The sequence below is a fragment of the Gadus morhua genome, chromosome 19 (assembly GCF_902167405.1).
Source record: "Gadus morhua chromosome 19, gadMor3.0, whole genome shotgun sequence".
NCBI lineage: Eukaryota > Metazoa > Chordata > Actinopteri > Gadiformes > Gadidae > Gadus > Gadus morhua.
In genome coordinates, this window is record NC_044066.1 from 2,687,344 (window position 1) to 2,701,918 (window position 14,575).

Genomic DNA, 14,575 nt, shown 5'->3' on the forward strand with positions numbered 1-14,575 from the left:
TCCGAACAGCAGGTGCGGTACGGCGCTAAGTGGTACGGTACGGTGCGGTATGGTGCGGTATGGTATCGTACAGCACGGTACAGTATGATGTGGTACGTTGCGGTATGGTACAACACGGTACAGTACAGTACGGTACGTTATTGTACGGCGTGGGACAGTACGGTACGGTACAACATGGTACAGAACGGTACGGTATAGTAAAGTACGGTACAGCACGGTACGGTACAGTACGGTATGTCGTGGTATGGTACTGCCCGGTATGGCACTTGATTTGTAGGCTTGATTCAAATGATTCAAATTTGAAGTCAAACAAAGCACACTTACGAGTTGATATTATTAGATGGGGGTCAAATACAGGTTAGTAGTTATTATCCTCCTTTACAAAAAGATTGTTTGGGGGGACGGAAGGACAGAGAGCTGGACGGGCACGCACACAGACACATAATATAATACCTTTTTAATAGGTTGGGCTTGGGTTTAATATTTCGAAACACAGACAGAAACAATTCACAACTTAATTAATTTACAGGTACATCATTTACCGGTGAACAAGTATGCCGTTTTTGCATGGCTCAGATCAATAACATCTTTGTTACCAGGAATTCAACATTGACCATCAACACTTTGATTTTGTGATCCTTCCTACCCATAAATCAGTGCAGCAGTTAAAAACAAAGTGCTTGCAACACAAAATAAACATTCTATGGGAGTGAGCCAAGACCCAATATTGCACCATTTATTCTTGAGAAGTCATACACTGAAATATTCCAGTATCCAGTTTGTCTTTGGCCATGAGTGGCTACAGTTATATCTCAAGGGGTTATTCCAGATTCTAAGATGAGATCAGTTGGACAGATCCACTGGAAAGGCTGAGGCATCGAGGTTACATAGCCACCAGAATGTGAAACATACAGACAGAAATTACTTATCATTTATCCACCTAAAGAAACAAATCACGATTTTCTGACAAAACGATTCAACATTTAAGATCTTCAATACCATTTATTTTATACATCAGAAATTTTCGCTCTAATTTTGCTCGGATAAAAATGATTGATAAGCTAAAGAGAGACAAAGATAATGTCCAAGATAAACCAAGAAAATAAACCTTATAATAAACCTGCCCAGTTTGGCAAAGCGCACAATGATAACTACGGATCTAAGTCCGTAGTTATCAAGTGAGTCAGACACCATGTTGCTCAACAAGGTCAATAAAACACAGAGCTCGGGGACGCCTCACATGTTGGCAGTTCACTTTTCACTAGCCCACTTTTTCATGATGTCTTCGGCAGCATTCAACGTTGAGTCCTCCTTTAGCAATAGGAGCAGAATAAAAAATATGAGAATTGATTGAGAAAAAGACGGAAGGCAAGAGGGACCATGCAAGACTTTCATTTTGGCACAGGTTCTGGGGTGGAATTATGGACAACGTCAATCGTTCTGTGTAAACTGTTTAAGAATAAAGAGTAATCCAAGCTCATAACAATTAGGCTAATTTATTTAAGTAATAAAAATAGAATAACATGCAACAAATATAGAACAAGCATACAACAAACGTATACATAATCAAAGGCCTCAGATGGGAGTTTGCCCTGCGTCTCTCTAAGAGCTCCGCAAGGAGAAGTCCCATGCATCGGCCAAAGCAAAGACTTCTCATACAGTGGCAGACAGGTCTCAGGATGCTGAGAACAGATGCGATCTCCAATAAAACTATAGTATCGTTAACCAGATGGTCCTCAATAATAGATGGATCTCCTCAGGTGCGTATCAGAGGGAGACGTAGCGGTGCCTTATCAGTTGGAGCCCCTTCTCCTCGACCTTCACAAGGGGGTCAAGGGTCAAAGGCTCATACAAACCAAGGGCAGTGTAATATGAAATGTGAAATATAATTTTCCCATTACAGTACCTTAGTGAAGCAGAATCGTACGTAGTTCTGAACCTCCTTGCCATGCTCAGGGCTGTAGAAAGCAGATACAGGGATGGCGGCCAGACCCTACAGTGAGAGGGAGACAAAGAGCAAGAGGGACAACCTCAAATCCCAGGAAAAGCCTATTGAACCTAAAGAGATAAATAAGTAAGGAATAATCACCTCAAGGCAGGGCAATAAACAGTTTGATATGCCCGGCTCGTGGACGGCTCACCTTCCACGAGCCGGGCATATCAAACTGTTTATTGCCCTGCCTTGAGGTGATTATTCCGTTTATTCTACTTCTCGCCGGCCAACATAATAAAACAATTCAAATACTTTAAGAATTTGCCTTTTTCTTATTCGTATTGCATGCTTATTAAATGTATACTCTGTTTAAGTTCATCTCCCTCGAAAAGTAGTTCCCTTTAGAACTACGGTGAATAACGTTAGCTCAGCTGTAGGTAACTCGTTTCTATAGCAACCACACAAGGCTGCATCTGATCACTAGTTTAATAATGTAGTTGCTACATTCGTATCAAGTCAGCATTAATGACGATCGATCAAACATGCACTCCTTATTCCAAGTAATTTTTATTTGCAATAAATGTAGGCTATAACAAAATTATTGCGATAGAAAACGATACAAGCGGCGTATTGATCTACTGTGCTCAGTCAGCAGCAAGTAGAACCGACAAGTCAGCGGGCAATATGCCGGATTAATGCACCCCTCCCAGCCAATCAGAATCGAGCATTCTTAAATGAAGTAGAATAATGGGGATTTAATGCTGCGGAATGAAAAATAAATCAGGTAACGCTTTTGATTCCTTACCTTTTTCTTGATCAGCCACTTAACAAATCTGTAGTCGAGGGGCTCATCCTGGGAGATTGAATCATCGGAGTCAAACGCTGTTCAAAAACAATTTGCATTGGTTACATGTATGACTTTAGCTGGAAAGACAAACCGAAGCAGACGGCGATCATGTTCCAATGACTTCCATGTCAATCTGAGGGATCACAGAATTATAAATAGTAAAAATGTATGCACGCGGAACTTTTGCTCAATTTAGCACATCATAGCAAAAAGGACTAACAGACAGAGGAGATGTCGGCGATCATGAAGTAGCCCCCCTCTGGGAGCGTGGGCCGCAAGCCCGCGATCTCCAGGCAGGCCGCCAGCTTGTTCCGCTTGTGGGTGAACAGCGTGGGCAGCTGCTGGAAGTAGCTCTCTGGATGGCCCAGGCGGTCGTACTCGGTCTGGAAGCCCTCCGCCACCGCCACCTGTCCACAACGCACAGTCAGGGCCAACGGTGGAGCTGAGGTCATGAACATCACACGAGTTTCCCTAAAATATGTGATATACCGACGGTGTGAAAATGGCCTAAAAATTATTTATAAAAGTTTTTAAATATTAGTTTAAAACAACTCCTGTTGACATATCTCAATAAAGGGCATTTGTATAACTCCAACTCTAAGTACTGAATGAAAAAGAAAAAGCCCTGCACTAAAAAGTCATCTTGACAAGACAACTGAAAACAAGCATTCCAAGAAAGGAAGGGTTGTGCGTACCTGGGCTGCAGTGGGACAGTGGTAAATAGAGTTCTGATGGACTGTTTTCAAATGTTTAATGAGGCGGCTGGGACCTATAGCCCAGCCAACCTGAAAATATAGAAATAAATAGAAATCACACAAAGAAGAAATCGTTAATCAGGGTACTGTGACCATATAGTGCTTGTTTAAAACAAGTTACAGAAACACACCAAAATAATATCAATACCTTCAATCCAGTAGCACTGAATGTCTTCCCCGCGCTGCCGATCGTAACTGTGCGTTCCCACATACCAGCAAGGCTGGCTGTGTATAGAAGCACAAATCAAGCAGTTGGTTTGTTAACAATGATACATTTATTCATAGCCCTGTCTTCTGATAATGGGCCTGCTGAATCAAACCTATTTTCACGTGCTTGGCTCCATCATAGGTGAGCCACTCGTACACCTCGTCGCTGATGCACACCACGTCGTGCTTGATGCACAGGTCCGCGATCACCTGCAGCTCCTCTGTCTTGTACACCTGAGGATAGGGGACCACAACCAACCTGTGTCTTCTTCACTCAAGTTTACACACTCTGTATTGAGCTGGACTCCACTACGTTATTATCAGATATGTGTCAGTGTAGCATTGTGATGTTGTTGCGTTAGATTGCAAATAGAGACTCTTGTTTTGAGCCACCCTACTAGGTATGCAGTGGTCTCTTATTTTGAAGGATCAGAGTGGCCAAATTATGGAAAGTTTAGTAATGGGCTAATTTGCTCTCCGTTTCCTGACTTTTAATGAATAGGTATGCATTCCTGTGCTACTTTTTTGGTAAATGACTATGTAAATATGATGGTGTCACTCTCATTGTACTAGTGTACACAAAATGTGTTTCTGTTCTCTCTGTTTCCTGACTTTGAATGAGAAAATGCAGACTGACGATAATAAATATGACATCATCTACCCGGTCGTCACACAACGCAGAGTGAACCCCGCTACATCAACAAAAACCAATGAGAGAAAAAGGCTAACAGATGTTATATTTTCACATTCAAATGTTGATGTTGAAATGACTAGAATTATGCTCTAATTTGTTGTGGAGTTGAGTACTGACATTATCCAACTGTTTTAGAATAACCACCAGTGCATCAAAGCTAATCTGTGAAGGTTCATTTTGAGCTCCTTACCTTGCCGGTTGGGTTGTTTGGGGTGTTAATAACAATGGCTTTTGTTTTTGCTGTGAATTTACTGGCCAGCTCCTCAGCGCAAAGCACCCAATCCCCACTCGACAGGTTGCTCCCGCCCCTCTGAAATCAACCAATTTTGGTTAACAATCAACCAAAAATGGGTTCCATCCATGTAATAATGCAAATATACGTATATCATTTTTTGATTTAATAAGGAAATAAGAAAATGCTCCTTACTGGCCTCAGAGGCATATAGACCTGCTTCCCTCCCGCCATCTTTACCATTGGTTGGTAGCAATCAAAAAATGGCTCAATAATTATAACCTGAAAGACAACATGCATTGAAGCCTCATTCATTACTTAATGAATTCAGTCATCTGTATGGTTTTTGCTTATTATTATTATTCTTTATTTGTTGACCGAGAAAGTAAAATATTGTAAGATAATGACCATTTTACTGAACACACTTTCCAAAACCCCAACTGTAGGTCCCTTAGGAACCTAAGGTAGGTTCATGTCAAGGTTCCCTAGGGAACCTTGACATGAAGACACCGCTTATAGCGGCTTACCTCGTCTCCTTCGTCCACCAGAGCTTGAAATGTGCAGAACAGGGCCTGGTATGCCCCGATCGTGACCAGCACGTCTTCCAGGGGCTGGATCTCATGTCCCACCAGGCGCCCGAATAATTGAGCCAGGATTGTGACAAGAGAGGGGTGGCCCTTCGCAGTGAAAATAATGACACATACAGTAAATAAATAATAATAATAGAAACCCTTACTAAGCAGGTTTTCCATTAGCAGCCTCTAGTGGTTTGAGTTGTAGCTGCAGTTGTAGAGAACTTTCTAGTTTGGATAGTTTTCATGGAGTAAATAGCTGCAGTAGAAAGTAGGATAGTGCAGGATTAAACTTCATTTAGGTTTATATTTAATTGTTACATTTTCTGGAAATATGAATCAACGTTTGTTAAAAAACAAGCGTATTGCGTGTTTTTGAAAAACGACTTACAAAGGCACGGGTGTACTGGTGCATCAAGCCGCCCCCACTCACTGCTTTACAGAAAGCCTCTTGGAGGAACTTGGGAGGGGCAAAGTCAGGGAAGCCCTGGCCCAGGTTAACGGCCTGGTAGTCAGCCGCTAACTGCGTGAACTCAACCCTGTTAAAGATACGGTGGCAGGGAGGAGAGACACCGTTGGGAGAGGGTAGGCATCCATACATATTAAGCGCTATATAAATTTCATTCATATATATATAGCATTATTATTATTATACATAGTGAACCTTCACTGAACTCACCATATATTCTTGTTTCATGCACACAGGTCCTAAACCTAGTCAGTGGACTCACCTCTTGCTTCATGCACACAGTTCCTAAACATGGACATGTCCTAAACCCTGTCAGTGGACTCACCATATATTTTTGTCGATGCCCTCCAATCTGCGCGCATGCATTTGGCGTGACATGATAATCTGACAAAAAGAGATAGATTTGAGTATTGTTCTTATTTATTAAACTAAAAGTCACATCACTTATTTGACATACGATCAAGGCATTTACATTCCGATACATTACAGACGTGTTATGGTTATTATCCGATACAGTACAGACGTGTTATTGTTATTAAGTTATTCTCATCATTATACTAACGGGTCGACCATATCTGCTGGGCATGCAAATGGTTCCTTCCATTTTTAAATGGTCACCCCTTTAATGCACTATTCGTGGTGTTAATCATCAGATAGTTTGACAGGATAAAAGCACGGTACGGAATAAATACCAGTTTGCAGTAGACCAGTCAAAACCAAACTTGTCTTCCTTCAGAACTGCGACCCTTGACCGTCGCATGCTGGAAGTTTCACACTTCCTGTATGGGCGGGGCCAAACATAGTCTCAAGAACGGGTCAAGACGGTGAAGCGCAACAATTGTTGCTGTGGGTGCAGTGAGGAATATATAGGGTTAAGACAGAGCACATTAAATGGGTTTAATCCATTGCAAGAGTTATTTACGACTATCATTTACACATGTGTATATATATATAACTTCCACATTGAAGAAAAAACAATGCTGAGTAATGAAATAATTAAATGTTTGCAAGGGTACGCTTTTCTGCATGGGTTCTTGGTAGTTAATGTGTTACTTTTTTTTAGAAAATGATATGGGGTTAGGTCTAAAGAGCGGTAGCATAAGACATATTTCAGAAAAATTATAGAAAATGTTAAAATAACATTTATTTTCTACTCAATACAGCAGAAGGTACTTTTGGATAGAAGAGGCATGGAGATAGAAAGTAAAAAAATGACCAACTCAACCATTCTTGAACGAGGGAAAACAATGATTTGCAGACAGGCACACATTTAATTCATTTAACGGCCTCTCGAAATATATCTGGTGCTTTTCCATACCCATGTCAGACAGTTCAAAGTTAATGTCCGTTCACTTCAACGACACCTTCTTCAGGTCCCCGGGGAGCACTCGGCCCTTCTTCCTGGCCCGGTCCTTCTTCTTCTCCACGTTGGCGCTCTTCTGTTTCTGGAGGTTCCTGCGCCGCTTGTCCTGCCGCCGCTGCATCTTGTCGTCCACGTTGGTCTTGCGCGTGTCCCAGCGCCGCTGCTTCGTCTCCTGGCTCTTCTCCTTCTTCTTCAGCGAGGTGCGCAGCATGGCCTCATCGTCCTTGATCCGCAGGCCCTCGGCCTTGTACAGCACGTTGGTCCACTTCATCTTCTCCTCCATGGCGCGGGCCTTGCCCTCGTCCGTGGCCCGCAGGTCCTCCAGCTTGGCCTTGCGCGCCTCCACGCGCCCCAGCAGCTGCTTGTAGTTGCGGCCGGTCAGCGGCGTCAGCTCTCCCTTCACCAGCTTCTTCTTGATCTTCTTCTTGGTCATCTTGTCCATGTAGACCTCGTCCACCGTCTCCACCGTGTTGAAGAGGATGGCCGTCTCGTCCCGCTTGTTTGCGGCGGGGGGAGCCGGGGCCGGGGCGGCGGCGGCGGGGGAGTTCTCCTCATCTTTGATCTGCTGGGCCAGCTCCTCGCCCGCCTTCTCTGCCAGCCTCTTCACCAGGAACTCCTTTCGCTTGCGTTTCTTGCGCTCCCTCTCCAGCTTTCTCTTGGCCCGCTTGGCCTGGACAGCCTCTGAAAGCGAGTCCTGAGTTCCCTGGAAACAGTTTGCAGTTTAAGGTCAGTGTCCAGAGGACAGTGGCTGGGAAACTCTTTTGTGCCGGTATTCAGATGCTACCACATATTGTACTTCTGTTATTAGTTATTTACCTCATCGTTATATTTGGTAACATTTTATGTTTTTGCGGTTATACTATATCCAGAAGGCCTGCAGTGAATCTAAAGGATTTTACCAGCTAAGGACGGAAAAAATATGTAATCGGTAACAAAATAAATACCATGTCACCTTTTATTACATTTAGCAGACCCTTTTATCCAAAGCGACTTACAATAAGTAAGTAGTATTTGTCAGAAGAAGGTGAAACAAAATATCACTGTCTATACAGCAGGGATATTCATAAAACCAACTGCCGAGCACTAACAATCGCAAGGTTAACCCATTCCCTGTATACAACAAAGATAGCTAGGATAAGATGCAACACAACTAAGGACTATACCTTAGTATGAAATACATTAAGTGCCAGGACGTACAACATACAATAAGCAGGAGGGGTGTGAGGGGGTGGCTATGCAGAGTCTGAACTCTTTGTTACCTCTTTTAGATGTGTTTGTTATCCAATTAAAAAGATTAAGACTAGTTAAATCGATGTTTCGTTGACTCACTGGAGTTATTAGGAGCAAAATACCCTCAAATAGTCCCACTTGTGCACTCCATACCTGTCCTTTAGACTCTTCAATCTTTTCATGTAGTCTCTTGCGAAGAAGATCTACTGTAGAGAAACCTGAGGTGACACCCCCACCTGTAGGAGGCAAAATGCAACCACAGTTTGAAAAAGGAGCAACATGGAACAGCACAATTGCAAATAGAATTTGTGTTGCCGTTACCGTTTGGCAACTGTGTTGTCGCCGTTTTCCCATTGGCAACTATTTTGGATCCGTTAGTTTGTGTTGCAGCCGTAGCGGCAGGGGAGGATGTAGACTTTGCATCAGGAGAGGACACAGACTTCCGTTTAGATTGTTGCGCATCTTTCTTGTCACCGACTGCTTTTTGATTTAGGCGTTTCTGTTTACGCTTGCTGTTCTTGGAAGTACCGTCTCCTTCACCCTTGAAATGAACTACACAGACAAAAAAAGGGTCAGGACTCAGGACTCAGGATGTTTGAGACGTTGTATACATACATCATCATCACTTCAACACGATTATGACCGAGATGCAACAACCGAAATGTCTTTTCCTTATTTTAGATCTGACCGAATTGTCCATTGAATTAAATAAAAACATTAATTGAATCGTCCATTGGCTTCTGACACACAAGTTCAGTTGACGATCAAATCATAGTTATGTTCTCCCTTTTGGTCGAACACTGTAAGGAATTTTTAAATAATGGCAAGGAGTGCGTTTTATTCAGAATGGTTATGGACTGTCGATGAAATGATACATTCTCAGCTCAGCAGCACCCAACAAAACAAACCCAGATAGCTTGTGCCACTAACGTTATCAGAGACTGTATACAATGGTCAAATGCCTTGCCTACCATAACATAGACCGTCCTATATAAATGTTAAAGGGACTGCTATAGAGATACAGTGTACATATTGAAGCAGTTATAACGTGTATAACGTTTTAACTCGTGATACAAACGTATTTATTGGTTTCAAAATAAATGGAGGCATATTTACCAAATTTTGAATTCCTTGGTTCATGATCTTGCCGAGCACAAATCTTACTGGCCAACTTCTGAATGTAAGAGTCTTTTGATGCCAGGTTACTCATGTCTACGGTGGTTGTTTAGCCTTAACTCACTTTACAGAACATCTCACTAGATGCATGTCACACGTGTGCTGGTCGTGCTGGTCCTGCCGACCGGGAAACCTAAACCGGAAGTAGTAACACTCAAATGGTCCCCCATTTCTGATACACCACTGTTATGTAGTGGGTCAATGGAGCTATATAATCGAACCCAGCCTCGACTCTGACACTTATCTTTGACACTATCCTTTCACTATGAACACGTTGAGGTCCACGGTGGCCCGGTCCACCACAGCGCTCAGAACATTAACCCAGAAGGTAAGCAGGAGAACATGTCACTGAAAGTTATCCAACCTTAATGGTTGTCTAAAGTCAGATTGAAACGTACAACACGTTTATAGAGACGATGTAGTTCTCCCTGTCAAGGGAATAATGTGTTTGTGTTTCCAGACCCGTAGCATTCACCTGAATAAGGTGGAATATGTCGCCAGGCAGACCGAGCAGAAGCTTCCTCACGGTGAGCCATCAGCCTCTGGCCAATACAAGGCTCAATATTACACCTACGAACAGCTTGGGTCATCCTCCTTGTATGTCATCATGGTTTTGGATTCACTAAGATCAACGTTAGTCATGTCTAGCAAGCTTCAGTCGATAAGTCTGTGAGGTTCCTGATGAGACAGAAGGTTGGTTTAGTGACCCTGGGCCAGCTGGTAATATTGGTGTAATCTTTGTTTGACTTCTTATTATGACTGTCTAATCTTGGATATTTTGTTAAGTATTCTTAGGTACGTTCACTAGCTTAAGGCGCAGTTTTTGTACGGCTGGCACCGCCTCGGTGAAAGGGGAGGACACTATGCTCAAATGGATGCTCCTCCTCATCCCAACCGCAACCTTTGGCCTCGGAACCTGGCAGGTAGGACCTCTGTAGTGGGTTGTCATGGTGTTGGTATGACTTCTGTAGTGGGTTGTCATGGTGTGGACCAAGTTAAAAACCCCTTCGCTAATGGAACATTATTTTCAGGTCAAACGACGGCAGTGGAAGATGAAACTGATTGAAGACCTGAGGCGCCTCACCACCTCTGAACCGATTCCTCTTCCTATTGAGTAAGTTCATACTTTCTAAATGCATCCATCCCTACAGAAGCATGTGTTAATAGTGTGTTTGACCATCATCTCCTGGCCACAGTCCCCTTGAGCTGAACGGGCTGGAGTACAGGAGAGTAAAGGTGCGTGGACAGTTCGACCACACCAAGGAGTTGTACATCCTGCCCCGTTCACCGGTCGACCCGGAGAAAGAGGCCCGTGAAGCCGGCCAGCTGTCCTCCAGTGGGGAGACGGGGGCCAACGTGATCGCACCGTTTCACTGCACTGACCTGGGGTAACGGACAACTCAACTATCATTGTTTTAATGAAAGTCATATATATGCCCTAAATATGCAGTACCGGTACAAGATAAACTACATGTTGCATGCTACACTCCGATTAACCATGTGTCAATTAGTCAGTAAACCTAATGATTGTGTTGATGGTCAATCTTGATGTACTTTAGCATCACCATCCTGGTGAACCGAGGGTATGTTCCCAAGAAGAAGATCAGGCCAGAGACCAGGATGAAGGGACAGGTGAATTACTCTAATTAATGTCTTATTTCCACAGAGGGCCGTAATCCTCCCTAAGCATTCAGAAAAAAGGATTGATCAACCCTTTCACATAGGTGTAATAGCGGTGTAATGTAGTTTAGTTCCACAATCACGTGAGTAGCCTTGGAAATGCATGGAAACTGAATGGATGTGGATAATATGGAAACTTTTCCATGAAGTGTCCCCTTGCATGTGGATATTATATTGATATTTTGTCTATACAGTTGCACTAGAAGGCTACAAATATTCAGATTCCTAATTCATGTTAAGCGCTAGATCTGTACTTAATCGACTACATAAAAGGGGCAGACATGCCCCAAAATAATAATAGTATTGATAATGAGCAATTTTTCAGACACATCCAAGTATAGCTATGTAGTTCATAGATGTTTATTGAAGGAAGAGGTTATTAATTATCGGAGAGCTTAATCAACAGCTGACAGTACCAGAAATTGTATTTACAGTAATTGCCAACACTAATAATCCCTCCCTCCCATAGACAGAGAGTGAGGTTGAAATAGTAGGAGTAGTGAGGCTGACGGAGGTCCGCAAACCTTTTGTGCCGCCTAACAACGTGGAGAGAAACAGCTGGCACTACCGTGACCTGGAGGCCATGGCCAGTGTGGTCGGAGCCCAGCCCATCTTCATCGATGCAGACTTTGGTAGGTCTTCGAAGAATAACAAATGACATTTTACATATTCTATACAAGGCTGTTGTACAATACTCAGGTATGAAATATAATACATTGAATTCTTTAGTTTAATATTCTGTTAGTTTTTGCCAATAGTAAGTTCATACTTGATATTTTGTCATGCAGCAAGTACCACTCCTGGAGGACCAATCGGAGGACAGACCAGAGTCACACTAAGGAATGAGCACATCCAGTACATTGCAACATGGTCAGTAACTTGAATGCATAAAAACTGAAATCAGTTAAGTTGAGCAATGAATTACTAACGATTGCTTTCTGCTTGGTTCCCTAGGTATGGTCTGTGTGCCGCAACATCCTACATGTGGTATGCAAAGTTTATAAAGAGGATAAAGCTTTGATCCAACAGAAATGCTGAAGTTGTTCTTGTAACATTTAATTTTCTTTATTCCATGTTTTGCAATGTATTATTTAATAAATCATTTTAAATCTCTGTTTGTATGAGCCTACATCCTACCTATTTTAACAAAAAAAACACTGCAATAGGAATTAGCAAATGTGGTCCATCAATTAACCACAGGCATGCCGATTCAAAGAGGATGACCCAAGCAATATAGAGGTGCGATATAGGAGTCTCTTGCCATTGAAAAAAAGTAACTTGAGTCTAGTTCAGACCTTGGCATCATACAGGCCACATGTGGCCCGCAGGCCGGTTCTGAGTACCCCGTGGTTTTTATCTATTTTAATTGGAACTCGTGGCCACTCAGTTAACACTGGAAAGGTGCTTTTATCGTGAAACTGGTTCGTGCGTGATCGTGATGAGGAGCATGTGGTTGTTCGGAAAGTATCAGTCAACTCTGAATAAAAAGTCCAGATACTCTGAACATCTGTGAGCTGTGCAGCGCATAGCCACATAGGGGGGGGCAGTAGCTCAGGATGTAGAGCGGGTCGACTGGGTCGACTGGTAACCTGACGGTTGTTGGTTCGATCCCCGGCTCCTCCTAGCTGAGTGTCGAGGTGTTCTTGAGCCAGGCGCCTAACCCTGACTGTTAGCTCCCGACGAGCTGGCTGTCGCCTTGCATGGTTGACTCTGCCGTCGGTGTGTGAATGTGAGGCAATATTGTAAAGTGCTTTGGGTGGCCAATGATTAGAAAAGCGCTATATAATGAAGTCCATTTAGATTTATTTACATCGCTGCGGTCAAGTGAAGCCCAACACACACATTGTTTGGGCTTCACTTGTGTGTGTTGGGCTGGGTACAGGACATTATACCCGGCTTGATACAATGTCCTGTACATCAGAATCAGAATCAGAATCAGAAAGGATTTAATTGCCAAGAAGGATTTTACACCAACCAGGAATTTGGCTTGGTGATCAAGGTGCATACATTAAGACAATAACAATGAACAATGAAGAAGAGATATATATATATATATATATATATAACACCATATAAACAAGCAGGAACATAAGCAATCAATTAAAAAAGGATCAAATAGAATAAATAAAGCAAAAACTAAAGTAAAGATACAAGAATTTAAGAATTTAAGATACAATAATATAAGAATTTACATATTGGTGATGGGTATGAGTGCCAGAGTCATATGGAGATTGTTGGTGCACTAGATTAATAATTCCACGATGCAAATAGAAAGCAATGAAATTAAATAAAGTGTGTAAAGTGACAACCGTAAACAAACTGCCCGACAGTATATTAAGTAACTTAATTAATGTGACTATCATTGTAAGCACAAACAGAGGATCTAGTAGCTATAATAGTAGATAGTAGTAGATAACTAGTAGTAGCTATAATAGTATTGAGTAGTAGATACCTAGAAAGTAGCTTACTAGTAGTGGCTATAAAAGTGGATAGAATAAGCTATAATAGTAGGGTAGATAAAGAGTAGTGGCTATGATATTAGCTGGTACCTTACTAGTAGTACATTTAATTATTACTAGAAACTGTGTAGTTTCTAGTGGCAGCAATTAAATAGTTAGTAACAAGTAGTTGCCATAATAATTCCAAAAAATAAAACTCAACCGAGTAAAGCGACGTTTTTTGAGTTGTACTGTGATTAATGGCTTGTAATTTGTTCATTCATAATACGAAACTATTACAATTAACAATTTTACACAAGTGAATTATAATTGATCGATAAATTCATCACACTTACTGGACAGCCGGGTCAAATATTTTCCTTAATAATAACGATGTGTTAAGGTTCTGGGTTTGAACCCCATGTCTGCAGCCCACCTGTAGGCCTCCTTGAGCAAAATGCCACTACCTGCTCTTTAATAACACGTATCAGAATTCACTCCAGAAATGGTCCCTATGGGAGAAATGGCACCGCATTTTTGGAGACCTGTTTACCGGGATACAACTATTATCAAAAAAAACACCTTTTGGCAATCAGGGGATGAGATTTTACCAATCCAATATAATAATACATAAACCCTAGAATAACAATAGGTAACCACAGACACTTTGTGGATACCTAATAATCATGACAGGAGTGCAGTTTAGTTTAGCGTTGGGGTTGTTTCAAACATCTTTCATCAAGTTCTATGACTGGTATCACAGGTTCAGGCTAACACGCTGCATTCGTGTAATCACTGTAACATGGTTTTAGCTTAATCACAGCAACATTTGTTCATTCAGGCACCACGACACTGAGTGTATGCACGGTTTGATTATGAATAAACTCACCAACTATATTAATTGTGACAGGACAGGAGGAGGGGCTGAGTAGGACTGCAATGACCTGCACAGCCAGCTTTGCACACACTGGGTATGAAA

At 42.2% G+C, this 14,575-nt stretch overlaps 3 protein-coding genes across 6 annotated transcripts; 1 reads left to right on the top strand and 2 right to left on the bottom strand.

Annotated features, from left to right (window-relative positions):
- Positions 1 to 440: 440 nt before the first annotated feature.
- On the bottom strand, positions 441 to 6,594 carry kyat1 (kynurenine aminotransferase 1). Of its 3 annotated transcripts, XR_003973986.1 has the most exons (14): positions 6,402 to 6,594; positions 6,035 to 6,093; positions 5,632 to 5,779; positions 5,196 to 5,345; positions 4,864 to 4,950; positions 4,627 to 4,746; positions 3,856 to 3,976; positions 3,684 to 3,760; positions 3,476 to 3,565; positions 3,001 to 3,187; positions 2,739 to 2,815; positions 1,907 to 1,993; positions 1,166 to 1,311; positions 441 to 1,116 (listed from the first exon to the last, which is right to left on the bottom strand). XR_003973986.1 is itself a non-coding variant. In XM_030341562.1 (13 exons), the coding sequence occupies exons 2-13, from the start codon at positions 6,085 to 6,087 to the stop codon at positions 1,252 to 1,254; spliced, it is 1,257 nt and encodes a 418-aa protein (XP_030197422.1). In that variant the 5' UTR covers positions 6,088 to 6,093; positions 6,402 to 6,594; the 3' UTR covers positions 441 to 1,251. The 3 variants fall into 3 exon arrangements, 2 of the variants coding, with proteins under 2 accessions (XP_030197422.1, XP_030197424.1); XM_030341562.1 differs by having other exon boundaries at positions 441 to 1,311; XM_030341564.1 differs by lacking the exons at positions 441 to 1,116; positions 1,166 to 1,311 and adding an exon at positions 1,485 to 1,818.
- A 239-nt stretch (positions 6,595 to 6,833) lies between these two features.
- On the bottom strand, positions 6,834 to 9,712 carry surf6 (surfeit 6). The gene is made up of 4 exons (XM_030341565.1): positions 9,419 to 9,712; positions 8,624 to 8,854; positions 8,456 to 8,538; positions 6,834 to 7,775 (listed from the first exon to the last, which is right to left on the bottom strand). Exons 1-4 carry the CDS (start codon positions 9,510 to 9,512, stop codon positions 7,059 to 7,061), a joined length of 1,125 nt encoding a protein of 374 aa, XP_030197425.1. The 5' UTR covers positions 9,513 to 9,712; the 3' UTR covers positions 6,834 to 7,058.
- Positions 9,595 to 12,271, top strand: surf1 (SURF1 cytochrome c oxidase assembly factor). 2 transcript variants are annotated; one of them, XM_030341566.1, is made up of 9 exons: positions 9,595 to 9,806; positions 9,939 to 10,005; positions 10,265 to 10,401; positions 10,510 to 10,592; positions 10,675 to 10,866; positions 11,038 to 11,110; positions 11,628 to 11,790; positions 11,947 to 12,028; positions 12,113 to 12,271. In XM_030341566.1, exons 1-9 carry the CDS (start codon positions 9,744 to 9,746, stop codon positions 12,177 to 12,179), a joined length of 927 nt encoding a protein of 308 aa, XP_030197426.1. In that variant the 5' UTR covers positions 9,595 to 9,743; the 3' UTR covers positions 12,180 to 12,271. The 2 variants fall into 2 exon arrangements, with proteins under 2 accessions (XP_030197426.1, XP_030197427.1); XM_030341567.1 differs by having other exon boundaries at positions 9,627 to 9,806; positions 10,274 to 10,401.
- The last annotated feature ends 2,304 nt before the right edge of the window (positions 12,272 to 14,575 follow it).